Source organism: Penaeus vannamei, chromosome 9 (genome assembly GCF_042767895.1).
Source record: "Penaeus vannamei isolate JL-2024 chromosome 9, ASM4276789v1, whole genome shotgun sequence".
NCBI lineage: Eukaryota > Metazoa > Arthropoda > Malacostraca > Decapoda > Penaeidae > Penaeus > Penaeus vannamei.
The window spans coordinates 6453574-6470890 of record NC_091557.1 but is presented as its reverse complement, the minus strand read 5'-3'; the positions used below and the strand labels follow the sequence as shown (position 1 = coordinate 6470890).

Sequence of the window (17317 nt, the reverse complement as noted above, 5' to 3'; positions counted from 1 at the left end):
GCACATACGTAAATATATCTATCTACCACCCCCTCCCCTCACACACATGTATGTGTGTGTGGAAGTAAATAACTAAACAAACTAACGGCAAGTAAAAAATGAAACTTTTCCTACTTTCTACAGCTTGGCCTGCGAACAACGTATCCAACTTGCTGAGAAATGTGCTGCTGTGGCTGTGGGGAGGTTTGAACAGCGACACCGACTGTATCTGCGTGAGGAACCTTACCCACATACGGAACATGGTTTCTTACGACGAAGAAGGCAAAGTGGCCAACAACGCCATCATGCACTTTGACGCCGGCCACCAGTTCGCTTTCGAGCTTATGGCATACCTGAAGAAGAACTTTAAGGTTAGTGCAAAGTAGTCTGTATGGAGCACTATATGTTCAAATTCATACAATACTCGTCAAAAGTATCCCTGCTTTCTGACTTTGCTTATCAGTGAATTCATTGAGGAATTTATATACGAGAATGTGTTTAGATCTATATTTCAATACTTGGTAGGGTTGCCTTTTCACATCTTTACAGTCTGAAAATTTCAAGGGTGATAGACAAATTTCTTGAGGGTATCATGTGAGATCTTGCCCAGGACTCACTAACTGACGCATTAAGCTTGGGTACATACATGATGGCCTTCTGTAAATCCCTCTTGATAAGGTGCCACGAGTTTTCAATAGGATTCAGAGCTGGATTATTCCTCGGCCAGTCCTTTATAAAGTGTACCGTCCAGTCCTCGAGTCCTGAAGACAAAGATGGGGAGGTGGAGGAAGCGAAGGGAATGGGAGACAGAGGTGGAGATGAGCGTTCTTTCTTTCTCTTCCCCTCCCTCCCTCCCCCCCCCTCTCTCTCTCTCTCTCACCATCTTGCTGCTAGATGCTGTCCTTGGCGTGCTTGGAAGACTCGGGCAGATGGTCACACAGCAGCTCCGGGTAGTCCTGCTGGTTAAATTTGACCTTTTGGAATAGCTCTGCCGGTATTAATAGTGCGCAAGCGATTGAAACAATTCCCACAGAAAAAATGCTAGTTCGGTAAGCCTCGTTAGAAGGGTTAGACTTCATAAAACTATACCTTGACCTGAGACGATGCTGATTGGAACAAAGAACCTAATATTCTGTTTAGGCTGAATTCTTGTCAGTGGCGATTTTTACCGTTTTTTTTATGAGGGATTAAGGTTATGGTCAAATGACCCTTGTGTAATTCTAGAACTTTTGATAGTTTTTTTTCACCAAAATTAAATATAGCAAGACCCATATGTAAGTTGGAACCTGGAAGAAACCATTATGATGGTTGGGAAGTATGTTCCAAGGATATAAATGAAACTTCACAGATCCTTTTTTGCACAACCCTTTCAGTGATATAGACGCTGTTCAACTTATGCACCTTGTAAAGGCCTGGTTCGACTGGCCTTGTATAGGAGATGGTCTCGCCAGGCACGTAGCTATCTGGGCCAAATCGTGTCACTTTTCTTCGGGTAACTCTTGGCTTTTCAAGGTGTAATTAAAGGCCATGGTCTGTGATTCGCTTAAAGGGCTTATGTGAAGTAACAACTGAAAATTTTAAAAAAGGAGAATTCGCTTGCAAACCATATCTCTAATAAGAGTAAAAAATAAAATAAAATAATATCCCAAAATTGATTTTTTTCGATTTTCCGGTCAAGTTATATTTTCCCGCGAAAATCCGGAACCCGGATGTGTGACGTCCAGAACACGATCACAGCATTCTCTGCATTCAGTACATTGTACATGGCGGACTCACTACAAGACTACAGCGGCAATTAAGTTTCAGCGGATTATTCCGACGAGTACATTAGTATAAGTTCTTCAGAGGGTGCCTACATTTTCAAAGAGTTGGATGAAGAGAAATATCAATGGTTGATGGTTGTTGGACCGTACATGCACGAGCCCGACACTGGATGTCGTGGAAGTTGTGCCAAACCAGCCAGACATGGAGTGGCGTCGAGACCCGAAGAGATTGAATGAATGGTAATTTTCTAAATTATTTTTTGTCGAACATGTGATCCCACTTCTGTATGGTACAAAATTTCTGCAGGCTGAGCTATCTCTAGTCTGCACTCATGGCGTAGGCCTACATCCATTCGCGAGTGGTGGAGGGGCATCGGTATATATTTGTGTTGTACTATTGGGGTATACCTACCTTACCTATGTGTAGTAATACATGCAGACTTGCAATACAGTGGGCACACTGTGTCGTACCCACGCAATGAATGTTTGCTACGCCGCCAAGCTCTTTCAGAGTTTGTTTTGCGCTGTTGTGATCATGACAAATATAAATTGGAAATGGCTTACCGTTATGCAAATCCCATGTCGTAAGCCATTCTGTTCGCAAAGCAATCTGGCTCGAAGTGTTTCAGGCAAAGTCCACTGGTTGGCACAGGCTGAAAGTTGCTCCGCTTGGCATGCACAAAACGTGTCCACTTCCTTGCTCTGTCGCGGTCTTTTGGCCATTCAAATAGCTGGTGACATGAATGGGAACAATGAATTGCTACACAACGCCGCGGCATCCTTTGTTACAAACACCAATAGCTTGACATTGGGACAATTCCATGATATCCTTGACTCGCGGGTGCACTGCGTGTATCACGCAATTCAGCAAGATTCTCCCTGATCCTGGGAATGACGTCACAACCGGGGATTGCCGGAGACCGCCGAGTTTTGCATCTTCGTTCCTAAGGGCGTTGCTATGGGATTTTTTGGGATACCAGAGGGTCTCTTCGATTTTTTTTTTTTTTTTTTTTTTTTTGCACGAATAGGCTAAGCATACATTACTGAACAATATTCAAAGAAAAAACAATGCACAATAATTACTTCACATATGCCCTTTAAGGAAAAGATCATTATCTTTAAATATCTATAGTCAACAAAAATTTTAATAGAGATTTTATATGTAAAAAATATAAGAGTTAATTACCACAATATAATTTTTTTTATTGATAAAAATAAATAAACAAGAAGTGGCTAATTTGAAATTCAAGCTCTACACCAGCGTCGACGGCCCGTCAGAGAGGCGTTAATCTTAAATCAGTAAATCGGTTTCCGTCCTTATTGCTTCAGTATCTCGTACCCCAGGAAACACGGAAGTACGGCGAAAACAAGGAATAAGACCTCGTGCGAAGTGCGATGAGCGGCGTTACTCAAGCGAGAGGCACGTGCGGTCTGGTACGGCGGTGCTGAAAAATGTTATTTAAAAGATATATATAGAAATAGCGTATCATACAACAGATGCATAGGAATTCAGAGTGCGTCAGGGTTAAGCGTAACACGGAAATTGACCTTATCAAAACAATATTACAATTCTGAGTTCTAGAGCCAGTGTTATCTGTAAGTGCACATTGGTCACCAGATTAAGCAACAAAGATAACATAGCTATAACGTAGAACCAGCAACCAATCAGATGTCCTGCAATAAGTGGCATGAGAGGGAAAGTAAATATTAGCTAAAGCTTTCTTTTTTTGTGTGTGTATGTGTGTACGTGTATGTGTGTGTGTATGTGTGTGCATGTATGTGTGTGCATGTATGTGTGTGTGTATATGTGTGTGTGTGTCCACGCGTCTTCATAAACGAACGAGTCCATCCGAACTAAACTAATCCTTTTCCCGATGAAAACGTGACTACATTTAGAATCAAATAAATAATTCGATGCCCTATACTGTCGGATACCTTGCCACTGTACCCCCCCCCCCCCTTTCCTACTTTCAGATCGCAACGTGGAAGGTCAACGGTCCCGGGGCAGCGACAGAAGTGGCGAAAAAGCTGTGTAAAAACAAGGACCTGAATGAAGTGTATCTCCACCAATGCGACAGTGTGGAGCTGAGACCTCTGAGGGAGATGCAGCTCCTGCGTTGGCCCCTGTGGAAGAAGTTCTTCCATGACGACAAGGGAGAACACTTCTCGAAGGCTAGTTTTTTTATTTTTATTTTATATATTTTTTTTTTTTTTTCGTCTTCAGGAGTTTACACATGAGCACCCATACTCATGCTGGACTTACTTTTCCCTCCATACTCATGCTGGACTTACTTTTCCCTCCATACCCATGCTGAATGTACTGTACTTTTCCCTCCATACCCATGCTGGACTTACTTTTCCCTCCATACCCTTGCTGAATGTACTGTACTTTTCCCTCCATACTCATGCTGAATGTACTGTACTTTTCCCTCCATACTCATGCTGAATGTACTGTACTTTTTCCTCCATACTCATGCTGAATGTACTGTACTTTTCCCTCCATACTCATGCTGAATGTACTGTACTTTTCCCTCCATACTCATGCTGAATGTACTGTACTTTTCCCTCCATACCCATGCTGAATGTACTGTACTTTTCCCTCCATACCCATGCTGAATGTACTGTACTTTTCCCTCCATACTCATGCTGGACTTACTTTTCCCTCCATACCCTTGCTGAATGCATTGTACTTTTCCCTCCATACCCATGCTGAATGCACTGTACTTTTCCCTCCATACCCATGCTGAATGCATTGTACTTCCCCCCCCCATACCCATGCTGAATGTACTGTACTTTTCCCTCCATACCCATGCTGAATGTACTGTACTTTTCCCTCCATACTCATGCTGGACTTACTTTTCCCTCCATACCCATGCTGAATGCATTGTACTTTTCCCTCCATACCCATGCTGAATGCACTGTACTTTTCCCTCTTTCAGGACCATGCTGAATGTACTGTACTTTCCCCTCCGTACCCATGCTGAATGTACTGTACTTTTCCCTCCAAACCCATGCCGGACTTACTTTTCCCTCCAGACCCATGCTGAATGTACTGTACTTTTCCCTCCATACTCATGCTGGACTTACTTTTCCCTCCATACCCATGCTGAATGTACTGTATTTTTCCCTCCATACCCATGCTGAATGTACTGTACTTTTTCCCTCCAAACCCATGCCGGACTTACTTTTCCCTCCATACCCTTGCTGAATGTACTGTACTTTTCCCTCCATACCCATGCTGAATGTACTGTACTTTTCCCTCCATACCCATGCTGAATGTACTGTACTTTCCCCTCCATACCCATGCTGAATGTACTGTACTTTTCCCTCCAGACCCATGCTGAATGTACTGTACTTTCCCCTCCATACTCATGCTGAATGTACTGTACTTTTCCCTCCATACCCATGCTGAATGTACTGTACTTTCCCCTCCATACCCATGCTGGACTTAATTTTCCCTCCATACCCATGCTGAATGTACTGTACTTTCCCCTCCATACCCATGCTGAATGTACTGTACTTTTCCCTCCATACCCTTGCTGAATGTACTGTACTTTTCCCTCCATACCCATGCTGAATGTACTGTACTTTTTCCTCCATACCCATGCTGAATGTACTGTACTTTTTCCTCCATACTCATGCTGAATGCACTGTACTTTTCCCTCCATACCCATGCTGAATGCACTGTACTTTTCCCTCCATACCCATGCTGAATGTACTGTACTTTTCCCTCCATACCCATGCTGGACTTAATTTTCCCTCCATACCCATGCTGAATGTACTGTACTTTCCCCTCCATACCCATGCTGAATGTACTGTACTTTTCCCTCCATACTCATGCTGAATGTACTGTACTTTCCCCTCCATACCCATGCTGGACTTAATTTTCCCTCCATACCCATGCTGAATGTACTGTACTTTCCCCTCCATACCCTTGCTGAATGTACTGTACTTTTTCCTCCATACTCATGCTGAATGCACTGTACTTTTCCCTCCATACCCATGCTGAATGTACTGTACTTTTCCCTCCATACCCTTGCTGAATGTACTGTACTTTTTCCTCCATACTCATGCTGAATGTACTGTACTTTTTCCTCCATACTCATGCTGAATGTACTGTACTTTTCCCTCCATACTCATGCTGAATGTACTGTACTTTTCCCTCCATACCCTTGCTGAATGTACTGTACTTTTCCCTCCATACTCATGCTGAATGTACTGTACTTTTTCCTCCATACTCATGCTGAATGTACTGTACTTTTCCCTCCATACTCATGCTGAATGTACTGTACTTTTCCCTCCATACTCATGCTGAATGTACTGTAATTTTCCCTCCATACCCATGCTGAATGTACTGTACTTTTCCCTCCATACCCATGCTGAATGTACTGTACTTTTCCCTCCAGACCCATGCTGAATGTACTGTACTTTTCCCTCCATACCCATGCTGAATGTACTGTACTTTTCCCTCCATACTCATGCTGGACTTACTTTTCCCTCCATACCCATGCTGAATGCATTGTACTTTTCCCTCCATACCCATGCTGAATGCACTGTACTTTTCCCTCCATACCCATGCTGAATGCATTGTACTCCCCCCCCCCCCCATACCCATGCTGAATGCACTGTACTTTTCCCTCCATACTCATGCTGGACTTACTTTTCCCTCCATACCCATGCTGAATGTACTGTACTTTTCCCTCCATACCCATGCTGGACTTACTTTTCCCTCCATACCCTTGCTGAATGTACTGTACTTTTCCCTCCATACTCATGCTGAATGTACTGTACTTTTTCCTCCATACCCATGCTGAATGTACTGTACTTTTCCCTCCATACCCTTGCTGAATGTACTGTACTTTTTCCTCCATACTCATGCTGAATGTACTGTACTTTTTCCTCCATACTCATGCTGAATGTACTGTACTTTTCCCTCCATACTCATGCTGAATGTACTGTACTTTTCCCTCCATACCCGTGCTGAATGTACTGTACTTTTCCCTCCATACTCATGCTGAATGTACTGTACTTTTTCCTCCATACTCATGCTGAATGTACTGTACTTTTCCCTCCATACTCATGCTGAATGTACTGTACTTTTCCCTCCATACTCATGCTGAATGTACTGTACTTTTCCCTCCATACCCATGCTGAATGTACTGTACTTTTCCCTCCATACCCATGCTGAATGTACTGTACTTTTCCCTCCATACCCATGCTGAATGTACTGTACTTTTCCCTCCATACCCATGCTGAATGTACTGTACTTTTCCCTCCATACCCATGCTGAATGTACTGTACTTTTCCCTCCATACTCATGCTGGACTTACTTTTCCCTCCATACCCATGCTGAATGCATTGTACTTTTCCCTCCATACCCATGCTGAATGCACTGTACTTTTCCCTCCATACCCATGCTGAATGCATTGTACTTTTCCCTCCATACCCATGCTGAATGCACTGTACTTTTCCCTCCATACCCATGCTGAATGCATTGTACTCCCCCCCCCCCCATACCCATGCTGAATGCACTGTACTTTTCCCTCCATACCCATGCTGGACTTACTTTTCCCTCCATACCCATGCTGAATGTACTGTACTTTTCCCTCCATACCCATGCTGAATGTACTGTACTTTTCCCTCCATACCCATGCTGGACTTACTTTTCCCTCCATACCCTTGCTGAATGTACTGTACTTTTCCCTCCATACTCATGCTGAATGCATTGTACTTTTCCCTCCATACCCATGCTGAATGCACTGTACTTTTCCCTCCATACCCATGCTGGACTTACTTTTCCCTCCATACCCATGCTGAATGTACTGTACTTTTCCCTCCATACCCATGCTGAATGTACTGTACTTTTCCCTCCATACTCATGCTGGACTTACTTTTCCCTCCATACCCATGCTGAATGCATTGTACTTTTCCCTCCATACCCATGCTGAATGCACTGTACTTTTCCCTCCATACCCATGCTGAGTGCATTGTACTTTTCCCTCCATACCCATGCTGAATGCACTGTACTTTTCCCTCCATACCCATGCTGAATGCATTGTACTCCCCCCCCCCCATACCCATGCTGAATGCACTGTACTTTTCCCTCCATACCCATGCTGGACTTACTTTTCCCTCCATACCCATGCTGAATGTACTGTACTTTTCCCTCCAAACCCATGCTGAATGTACTGTACTTTTCCCTCCATACCCATGCTGGACTTACTTTTCCCTCCATACCCTTGCTGAATGTACTGTACTTTTCCCTCCATACTCATGCTGAATGCATTGTACTTTTCCCTCCATACCCATGCTGAATGCACTGTACTTTTCCCTCCATACCCATGCTGAATGCACTGTACTTTTCCCTCCATACTCATGCTGGACTTACTTTTCCCTCCATACCCATGCCGAATGCATTGTACTTTTCCCTCCATACCCATGCTGAATGCACTGTACTTTTCCCTCCATACCCATGCTGAATGCATTGTACTCCCCCCCCCCCATACCCATGCTGAATGCACTGTACTTTTCCCTCCATACTCATGCTGGACTTACTTTTCCCTCCATACTCATGCTGGACTTACTTTTCCCCCCCATACCTATGCTGAATGCACTGTACTTTTCCCTCCATACCCATGCTGAATGCACTGTACTTTTCCCTCCAAACCCATGCTGAATGCACTGTACTTTTCCCTCCATACCCATGCTGAATGCACTGTACTTTTCCCTCCAAACCCATGCTGAATGCACTGTACTTTTCCCTCCAAACCCATGCTGAATGCACTGTACTTTTCCCTCCATACCCATGCTGAATGCACTGTACTTTTCCCTCCAAACCCATGCTGAATGCACTGTACTTTTCCCTCCAGACCCATGCTGAATGCACTGTACTTTTCTCTCCATACCCATGCTGAATGCACTGTACTTTTCCCTCCATACCCATGCTGAATGTACTGTACTTTTCCCTCCATACCCATGCTGAATGCACTGTACTTTTCCCTCCATACCCATGCTGAATGCATTGTACTTCCCCCCCCCCCATACCCATGCTGAATGTACTGTACTTTTCCCTCCAGACCCATGCTGGACTTACTTTTCCCTCCATACCCATGCTGAATGCACTGTACTTTTCCCTCCATACCCATGCTGAATGCATTGTACTCCCCCCCCCCCCATACCCATGCTGAATGTACTGTACTTTTCCCTCCAGACCCTTGCTGGACTTACTTTTCCCTCCATACCCATGCTGAATGCACTGTACTTTTCCCTCCATACCCATGCTGAAAGTACTGTTCTTTTCCCTCCATACCCATGCTGAATGCACTGTACTTTTCCCTCCATACCCATGCTGAAAGTACTGTTCTTTTCCCTCCATACCCATGCTGAATGTATTGCACTTTTCCCTCCAAACCCATGCCGGACTTACTTTTCCCTCCAGACCCATGCTGAATGTACTGTACTTTTCCCTCCAAACCCATGCTGAATGCACTGTACTTTTCCCTCTTTCAGGACCATGCTGAATGTACTGTACTTCCCCCTCCGTACCCATGCTGAATGTACTGTACTTTTCCCTCCAGACCCATGCTGAATGCACTGTACTTTTCCCTCTTTCAGGACCATGCTGAATGTACTGTACTTTTCCCTCCAGACCCATGCTGAATGTACTGTACTTTTCCCTCCAGACCCATGCTGAATGTACTGTACTTTTCCCTCCATACCCATGCTGAATGTACTGTACTTTTCCCTCCAAACCCATGCCGGACTTACTTTTCCCTCCAGACCCATGCTGAATGTACTGTACTTTTCCTTCCATACCCATGCTGAATGTACTGTACTTTTCCCTCCATACTCATGCTGAACTTTCCCCTCTTTCAGAACCATCCAGACGCCTACATCGTACATCTGTATAACAAGCTCAGCAAGAAGACGCCCATTAAAATAGGAAGCAAGGGGATCTATGATGCAATTGCCAAAGAACACTGTCCTATCACCTATGATGCTGCCAAGCGGAGATCCTACTTCTTCTAAGGCACTAAATGGTGTTTCTTTCAAACCATCATGGAGGTAGTTTTATATGAATATTTTATAAACAATGTCTCTCAGCCTGGCGTTACACAGATTCGTCTAGACGTCTTTTTTAACCTTGTTTTTCCTGAATTCTTGTATTGTCACCAATTTATTAAACAATAGGTATTCGGCGATGGATAGGGCGAGTATTTTCCCCCATTTAAATCAGTGTCAAGGTTATGTAATACACGGTTAACCAATACTATTTTTGAACCAATGCATTGTTACTTGCAATACGTGATTTTGTATTGTTTTCTGTTATTGCTGTCTGATGGTAATAAGTACTACGCTGCGTCCCTTGGTGATAGTATAGATGAAGGTCAAGGCAATGGTTTATTTAGTTCCAAAAAATCATAATTTGTAATTTTGTATTTCTCTGCCATTGTTGCGATGGCCTAGAATATTTAAAGAGGCATCAATATACATTGTTTTTGAGATAAAAAAAAAATAATAAAACGTAAAAGCAAACAAATGTCAGTAAGGTATAAGAATCAGATGCACTGTTGTTGGAATTTCTGTAAATTTTCAACTCCTTATTTGTCTGTAAGTATGACTGTTCATGCATATCACTACTTAAAAATATTTTCGTTCCCTTTGTCACTGCACGGCCGAGATGTAAGCAAATTTTTATTTCTTAATAAAATTTTGTTCGAAATGAGTTTTTTTTTTTATTACATGCAACAATGTTGGAGTTCAGACCTAATATAGAGCAGAAGCCACAGGGGTCAGCCGGGCTGGAACGGTAACAAAATTAGTTGTGCTCAGCAGTGATTTATGTACGTGGACAGTCAAAGAAATGGAACTCTGCCGGTCCCCTGCTGGTGGGTGTAGTACACAGGGGCAGGATAATATATGGAAAATTTGAGCTAGCTTAGGTCTTGTAAGGAACTAAGAAAAACGTCAAAAATGTAATAAGCATAATAAAGTGTATTAGAAATGATAAATGGCAGACATTTTTCCTGGGCAACAAAATATGCTAGCTCAGCCAATGAGGTAACAACTTGAAACCAATTTCAAATTCATCAGTAATGCCCATTTTATCAGAAATAAGCAGTGACAGACATTTTCAGTGGTGGGGGTCCGAGCCAGACACCCCAAAAGTGGCCCCTCTCGAGGTCATAGATCTTTAAGGGTGGCATCTCGAGGTCATAGATCTTTAAGGGTGGCATCTCGAGGTCATAGATCTTTAAGGGTGGCATCTCGAGGTCATAGATCTTTAAGGGTGGCATCTCGAGGTCATAGATCTTTAAGGGTGGCATCTCGAGGTCATAGATCTTTAAGGGTGGCATCTCGAGGTCATAGATCTTTAAGGGTGGCATCTCGAGGTCATAGATCTTTTAGGGTGGCAGCCATGCGGAGGGCAGCAGCATGACACTCAGTTAAAAGCGGAATAAAATCGGTATGCTGGTTCTGGTTGACCGAGTCGGAGTTATTAAAAAAAAAAAAAAACGGTAATGTTTAACATGAGTAACATGGACGGTCATTATCTGACGTAAATTTGCAATAACAGAGCTAATTCTGCTTTTATTTTTTCATCTCCCACAATACTTTTGGCCTTCATAGGGATTTTCATTTTCTGAAACGCCCACGTCATTCGTAATATAAGTATGGAATAATAGAGAAAATATTTAAACTTTATAAAAAAAAGTTTACACACACACACATATAGATTTATATGTGTGTGCGTGTGTGTGTATGTGCGTGACCAAGAGCCCCTCTCCTTAAATCGCCTTATTTAAGTTATTGATTCTTCTTTACTGACGACTTCCTTCGGTTTAAAGCAATCGAATAAAAAAAAATGCAAGCCAGTAAATCAATGTAAAACCACTAAAAAAATATGACACAAATACCTGTAGTAAAAAGAATACAATTAAGATTACGACTTCGATGGAAAATTTACTAATTCTGCAAGCAGAGGTTAACCCTCAAGGTGCAACGCTCGAGGGTGCGACGAGAAAGATCGAAATGACCAGGGAATCGCATCTAAGAATAAGATAATAGATGAATATAAAACGTATCCCTCTAAATTAAAATAGTATCCCCTTACTATTAGTTTTCTTTAAAGAGTACCCCATACTCTAACTTGTAGGGGTAACTATCATTATTCCGGACCTTTGACAATATTAGGAGGGAGGGAGTGCAACGGCAATTTTGACGATCCCACCTGGACGGACTGGGTGGGAATTTTTTTCTCCCCTTTTTACTGTGTAATAATTATAGAAGGATAACAAAATCTGATAGGAGGAAAGGATGACAGTCTTTAGGTTATCAACAGTTATTGAAATATTTGAATTCCATTTCATCAGCAAGAATTAAGGACAAACATGGATTTTTACGGACTTCAATTCTCGCTTTGTTTAAATTCTTCCTTTTAACAAGTTTGTATCAAACATATAAACTATTCACTTCTAATCAAGTAAGATTCAATATTGCCATTTCGTATAAAAAGCTCTATGATGTGACATGGAACGATTATTCGATATATATATATATATATATATATATATATATATATATATATATATATATATATATATATAGTGTGTGTGTGTGTGTGTGTGTGTGTGTGTGTGTGTGTGTGTGTGTGTGTGTGTGTGTGTGTGTGTATAGATAGATGGATAGAGGGATAGATAGACAGACTGATAGAGAGCATACACGAGAGATAAGAGAATGATAGAAAGAAGACAAGAAAAAGAGGGAAACCAAAATATGGTATCAATACAATTAACACAATAAACAAATTTTCAAACAGAGACATGCGGGGGGGGGGGGGTAGGCAGTGGAAGAGAAAAAGCGAAAGAAAGAGTGAGAGACAAAGAGGGGGAGCATTGAAAGAGTGCTGAGAGAGAGAAAAAGAGTGAGAGAGGAGTGAAAGAGAGGGATATAGAGATGGGGAGAGAGAGGGAGATAATGGAGAGAAAGAGAACGTGTGTATGTGTGAGTTATATGTATAGCTTGATATTATACTTCAACATATTGGTATTAAAAATGCAATGCGAACTGGTTTATAAGATCACCAAGCAGATATTTATTTTTAGTTTGCCTTATCAATACTATATCATCGTTAATGTAACTTATTCTATGTTTTGTCATATCTACCATCTTCATCTCACTGTTGCAAGTTGCATACTATGATTTGTGCCTACACTGCTTTATTAACTGTATTGATTAACAAATAATAAAAATGTATTAGGAGTGAGCACGAGAAACAGGAATAATGACAATAATAAACAGGATTGCGCTCCAACAGACAAAAGTTTTGGTTAAATTTTGTGATCCTTACTCACAAGACAATAATGGCAACAATAACAATGATGACAGTAGAGATAATGACAATTCACATCGCTAGAAAAAAATAGACTTGGTACATGCGCTCGTGATTATGGTTTGAAATAAGATGATAGTGGTGTTGCCATTTTCATTCCGATCTACTTTTCAGAGATAACGGTATTGTAAACATTGACACTGTATAGAAAGATTTTTATTTGTAAAGGATGATCATATTTGAACAATGATTAAATATGTGCCTCTCGTCCCCAATGCAACAAAAAATAAAGAAAAAGTCTCCCCTAAAAGTAGTACATTTTCTGTGAGGTCGATGAATCATGTCCGTTTTCTTTGAATGTAAGATGAGGTAAACAAAAATAATATATTAATAATCACCATTACGTAAATAACATGATTGTATAGCTATAGCGATAATTACAGGTGAATTAAACGACATATTATACATTTGCACGGTGAAGAAAAACATCGTGGTAGGATCGAGTTAAAGCATTGGCGGTAGCAATACGGACGATAATGATAATAAAAATGAATAATGATAATGATATAATTTCGGACAATATAAGAGGAGCAACTACGTCATTACGGAATACAGGAGCGATACTTGAGCAAATTTTTCGGTAGGAAATGTTAACAAGTTCTGACATCACTGATTGATGTTTGGCGGTCACAAGTGCTCCGCAACGCACATGTGTGTATATAAATGCTAAAATTACCCACACACAGGAGGTTCTCTAATTATTCTATCGAATTACGACCAGTTAGAGTACACCCGGCTGCAGCTTTAATAACTTGGGCTATTTTTATGATCCTTGATATATATATATATATATATATATATATATATATATATATATATATATATATATATATATATATATATATATATATTTTTTTTTTTTTTTTTTTTTTTTTTTTTTGCGATAGGTAACAAATTAACTTTACATGATATAATTATTGAAAATGACTGACATTACAAAAAAAAGTACGAAATGTTTAATGCATTACAAAAATATTTACAACTACATAACTAAAAAAAATAATAAATATAAAAATAACAATACATTAAATAGAAATATAAAGTAATTCTCTACTGATGACTTGTTAAGTCTGTGAAGTGACTTCCATTTAATTATCGTTATCTTCCATAACCAAACCTTCCCTCGCTCTCGTTGTTTACTTCTTAATAATTACAAAGGGGTGGGAGGAGGAAGAGAGAGACAGAGAGAGAGAGAGAGAGAGAGAGAGAGAGAGAGAGAGAGAGAGAGAGAGAGAGAGAGAGAGAGAGAGAGAGAGAGAGAAAGAATGAGAAGGGAAAGGTGATAGATAGATAGAGGTGGATAGATAGATAGAGGTGGATAGATAGATAGATAGAGAGAGATAGAGAGAGATAGATAGATACATAGAGAGAGAGAGAAGAGAGAGAGAAAGATAGAAACAGAGGGGTCGGAGGGGAGAGAGAGAGAGAGAGAGAGAGAGAGAGAGAGAGAGAGAGAGAGAGAGAGAGAGAGAGAGAGAGAGAGAGAGAGAGAGAGAGAGATGGAAAGATAATAGATAGATAGAGAGAGGTGGATAGATAGATAGAGAGAGATAGAGATAGATAGATAGATAGAGAGAGAGAGATAGGGAGAGAGAGAAGAGAGAGAGAAAGATAGAAATAGAGGGGTCGGAGGGGAGAGAGAGAGTGAAAGAGAGAGAGAGAGAGAGGGAGAGAGAGAGAGAGAGAGAGAGAGAGAGAGAGAGAGAGAGAGAGAGAGAGAGAGAGAGAGAGAGAGAGAGAGAGAGAGAGAGAGAGATTGATAGATAATGGATAGATAGAGAGGTGGATAGGTGTTAGGTGGATAGATAGACAGATAGAGAGAGATAGAGATAGATAGATAGATAGATAGATAGAGAGAGAGAGAGAAAGAGAGAGAGAAAGAAAGATAAAACAACGTCCTGTTCATCTGAACTTGTCTACAGGTTGTTTTTCCTTACGTTTCATCAATACCAAAATATTGTGATAATGATAGCTGTATTGGGAAAATCGATATAAATACAACAAAATACGGAAACAGTATTGCCAATGATATTTCCACAAAACCGATAAACGACTCTAAAAAAACGCTAGACAGTAAAAACTCATTTCCAGCTAAAGATAAGTTAATAATCGCTTAATATAAAGAAGAGAAAACTGTCTAAAACTTTCCGCTACGTTAGAACACTCCCTCTACCGCCCCCCCCCCCAAAAAAAAAAGTAGCGGAAAAATCGCTAGAATGGCAACCGCATGCGAATCATACAGTGCGCTTGATTTCTGCTAAACACCTGATCGCAAAGCTTTTCCCGATATTGTCATGGCCTAATTAGGTTATTCTAAGTGTTTTAGATTTTTTTCAACACTTGGTCTAAAACCAGACCCTCAAAAGAAGCAAAATCGAGAGCAAGTGCTTAACTATCCTGCAAGCCACAGGACACACTAACCCTACGGTGCTTATTCGGTTTTATAATGAGTAGTTTTGGATTGAGGTTTGAGTGTTATTTTGATAACCAATAAGATCTTTACTGTCTAGAACCATCGGTATTATCTAGAGAGTGAGTCTGATTATTGTTCCCGAAAGACCAAAAGGAAAACAAAAGGACTAAAGAATGAACCTAGACCCCCATGCTTCGAAGGCAGAGAAGGGGGAATGATGTGTCATCACTTTATATTAAATGACATTTTTACGACTGATAAACGTTTCATCGTAGCTTGTTTGAGGTCACATTCCACCTGCAATTATCTATTCTGCTTATGGATACCTTGGCCAGTTCTTTTCATCACCTTATAAGTTATCCATACGTAGATATATCAAATGTCATTATTTCCTCTTTTCTTAAAACTACTCTCATCGCTTATGGATAGTTATTACGCCCATGTTGTTGCTCTTCTGTCTTCGTTTCCGCTGAATCTTGCATCCCTTGCGCCTTCTGTAAGCTTTAGAAAAAAAAAAAAATCTACTCGTCGAAGATTATTTACTGATCCATTATGAATCACACTCGCTTTCTCGTGTGCTTGCATTTCACAGGATTAAGTGTTCCCGAGATACAAAGGCAGATTGCGGAATATTTGTCCGTTTTTGGGATATTCTGACAGCATGTAGGCCGAGTAAGGTTTTACGGTTATTTTTCTTACCTAAGATATGGAGAAAAACACATGACTGTTTTGACCAAAACGATAAACAAATACTCAACATAAATGAATAAATGAAAATATCAATGGCTTTTGCGGGATGGAGGATTAAGCAACTTGAAGATATATCGCTGGACACTTGATGGTAAGATAAAAGACATTTCTTTCTTGTTCTTTTGGCAATTTAGTTACGTGAATAAAATACCTTAAACCAGAAGAAAGAAAGTAAGAAATGATAGAATTTTACAACAGCAGTAATACAATTGTTACTGGTATTAGCAAATTTATTTTCTTTAAACTTGCGAAGAGGAGAAACACCCAAAACAAGGTCATGTCATCTGAAAACATGATTTATATTCTGGTACTGTCTTCTTGTGTCTCTGTTAGCTGGTGAGAGAGACGGAGGGAGGGAGGGAGGGAGATAGAAAGAGAGAGAGAGAGAGAGAGAGAGAGAGAGAGAGAGAGAGAGAGAGAGAGGAAGTGGAAGTAATAATAATAATAATAAAAACATATAACATACATATTCTTGTTCAAATTCCTCTTACTCACTCTAAGCAGTTTTTTCTCTCTTACTCTCATCTCCCTCCCTCCCTCCCTCTCTCTCTCTCTCTCTCTCTCTCTCTCTCTCTCTCTCTCTCTCTCTCTCTCCCTCCCTCCTTCCCTCCCCCCCCTCTCTCCTCTCCCTCCCCCCCCCCTCTCTCTCTCCCTCCCTCCCCCTTTCTCTCTCTCTCTCCCTCCCCCCCCCTCTCTCTCTTCGTCTCTCTTACGATAAACGATGCAACAAAATAAGAAAATCCAAACATACCCAAAATATATATTTTTAAAAATCGAACTAATAAGCCATGCATGACATTATTCCCGTAGATCAATGATCACTGAGTTCGTATTAAAAACTTTTTCCGCATTACTTTTCCGCTGCACCACGGAAATCGTGCTCATTTCGGCGCGCGCAGTCACACTAGCGACGAGAACCACGTCTGACGAAAATTTTAAACACAGCAAGATGGTTCCAACCCCCGCACAGGCTCTGGCGATGATGGACGCTATGCAGGCTATGTGGCGACGATTTAATGC

At 41.0% G+C, this 17317-nt stretch overlaps 1 protein-coding gene across 1 annotated transcript in view; it reads left to right on the top strand.

Moving 5' to 3' along the window:
* The window catches only part of LOC113830017 (lactosylceramide 4-alpha-galactosyltransferase), a 20237-nt gene extending 9481 nt beyond the window's left edge, over nt 1–10756 (top strand). Inside the window, exons 6-8 of the mRNA XM_070124875.1 lie at nt 124–350; nt 3717–3914; nt 9618–10756. Of these exons, the coding sequence (XP_069980976.1) occupies nt 124–350; nt 3717–3914; nt 9618–9770 (578 nt within the window). The 3' untranslated portion in view covers nt 9771–10756. The remainder of the gene's footprint in view (nt 1–123; nt 351–3716; nt 3915–9617) is intronic.
* The last annotated feature ends 6561 nt before the right edge of the window (nt 10757–17317 follow it).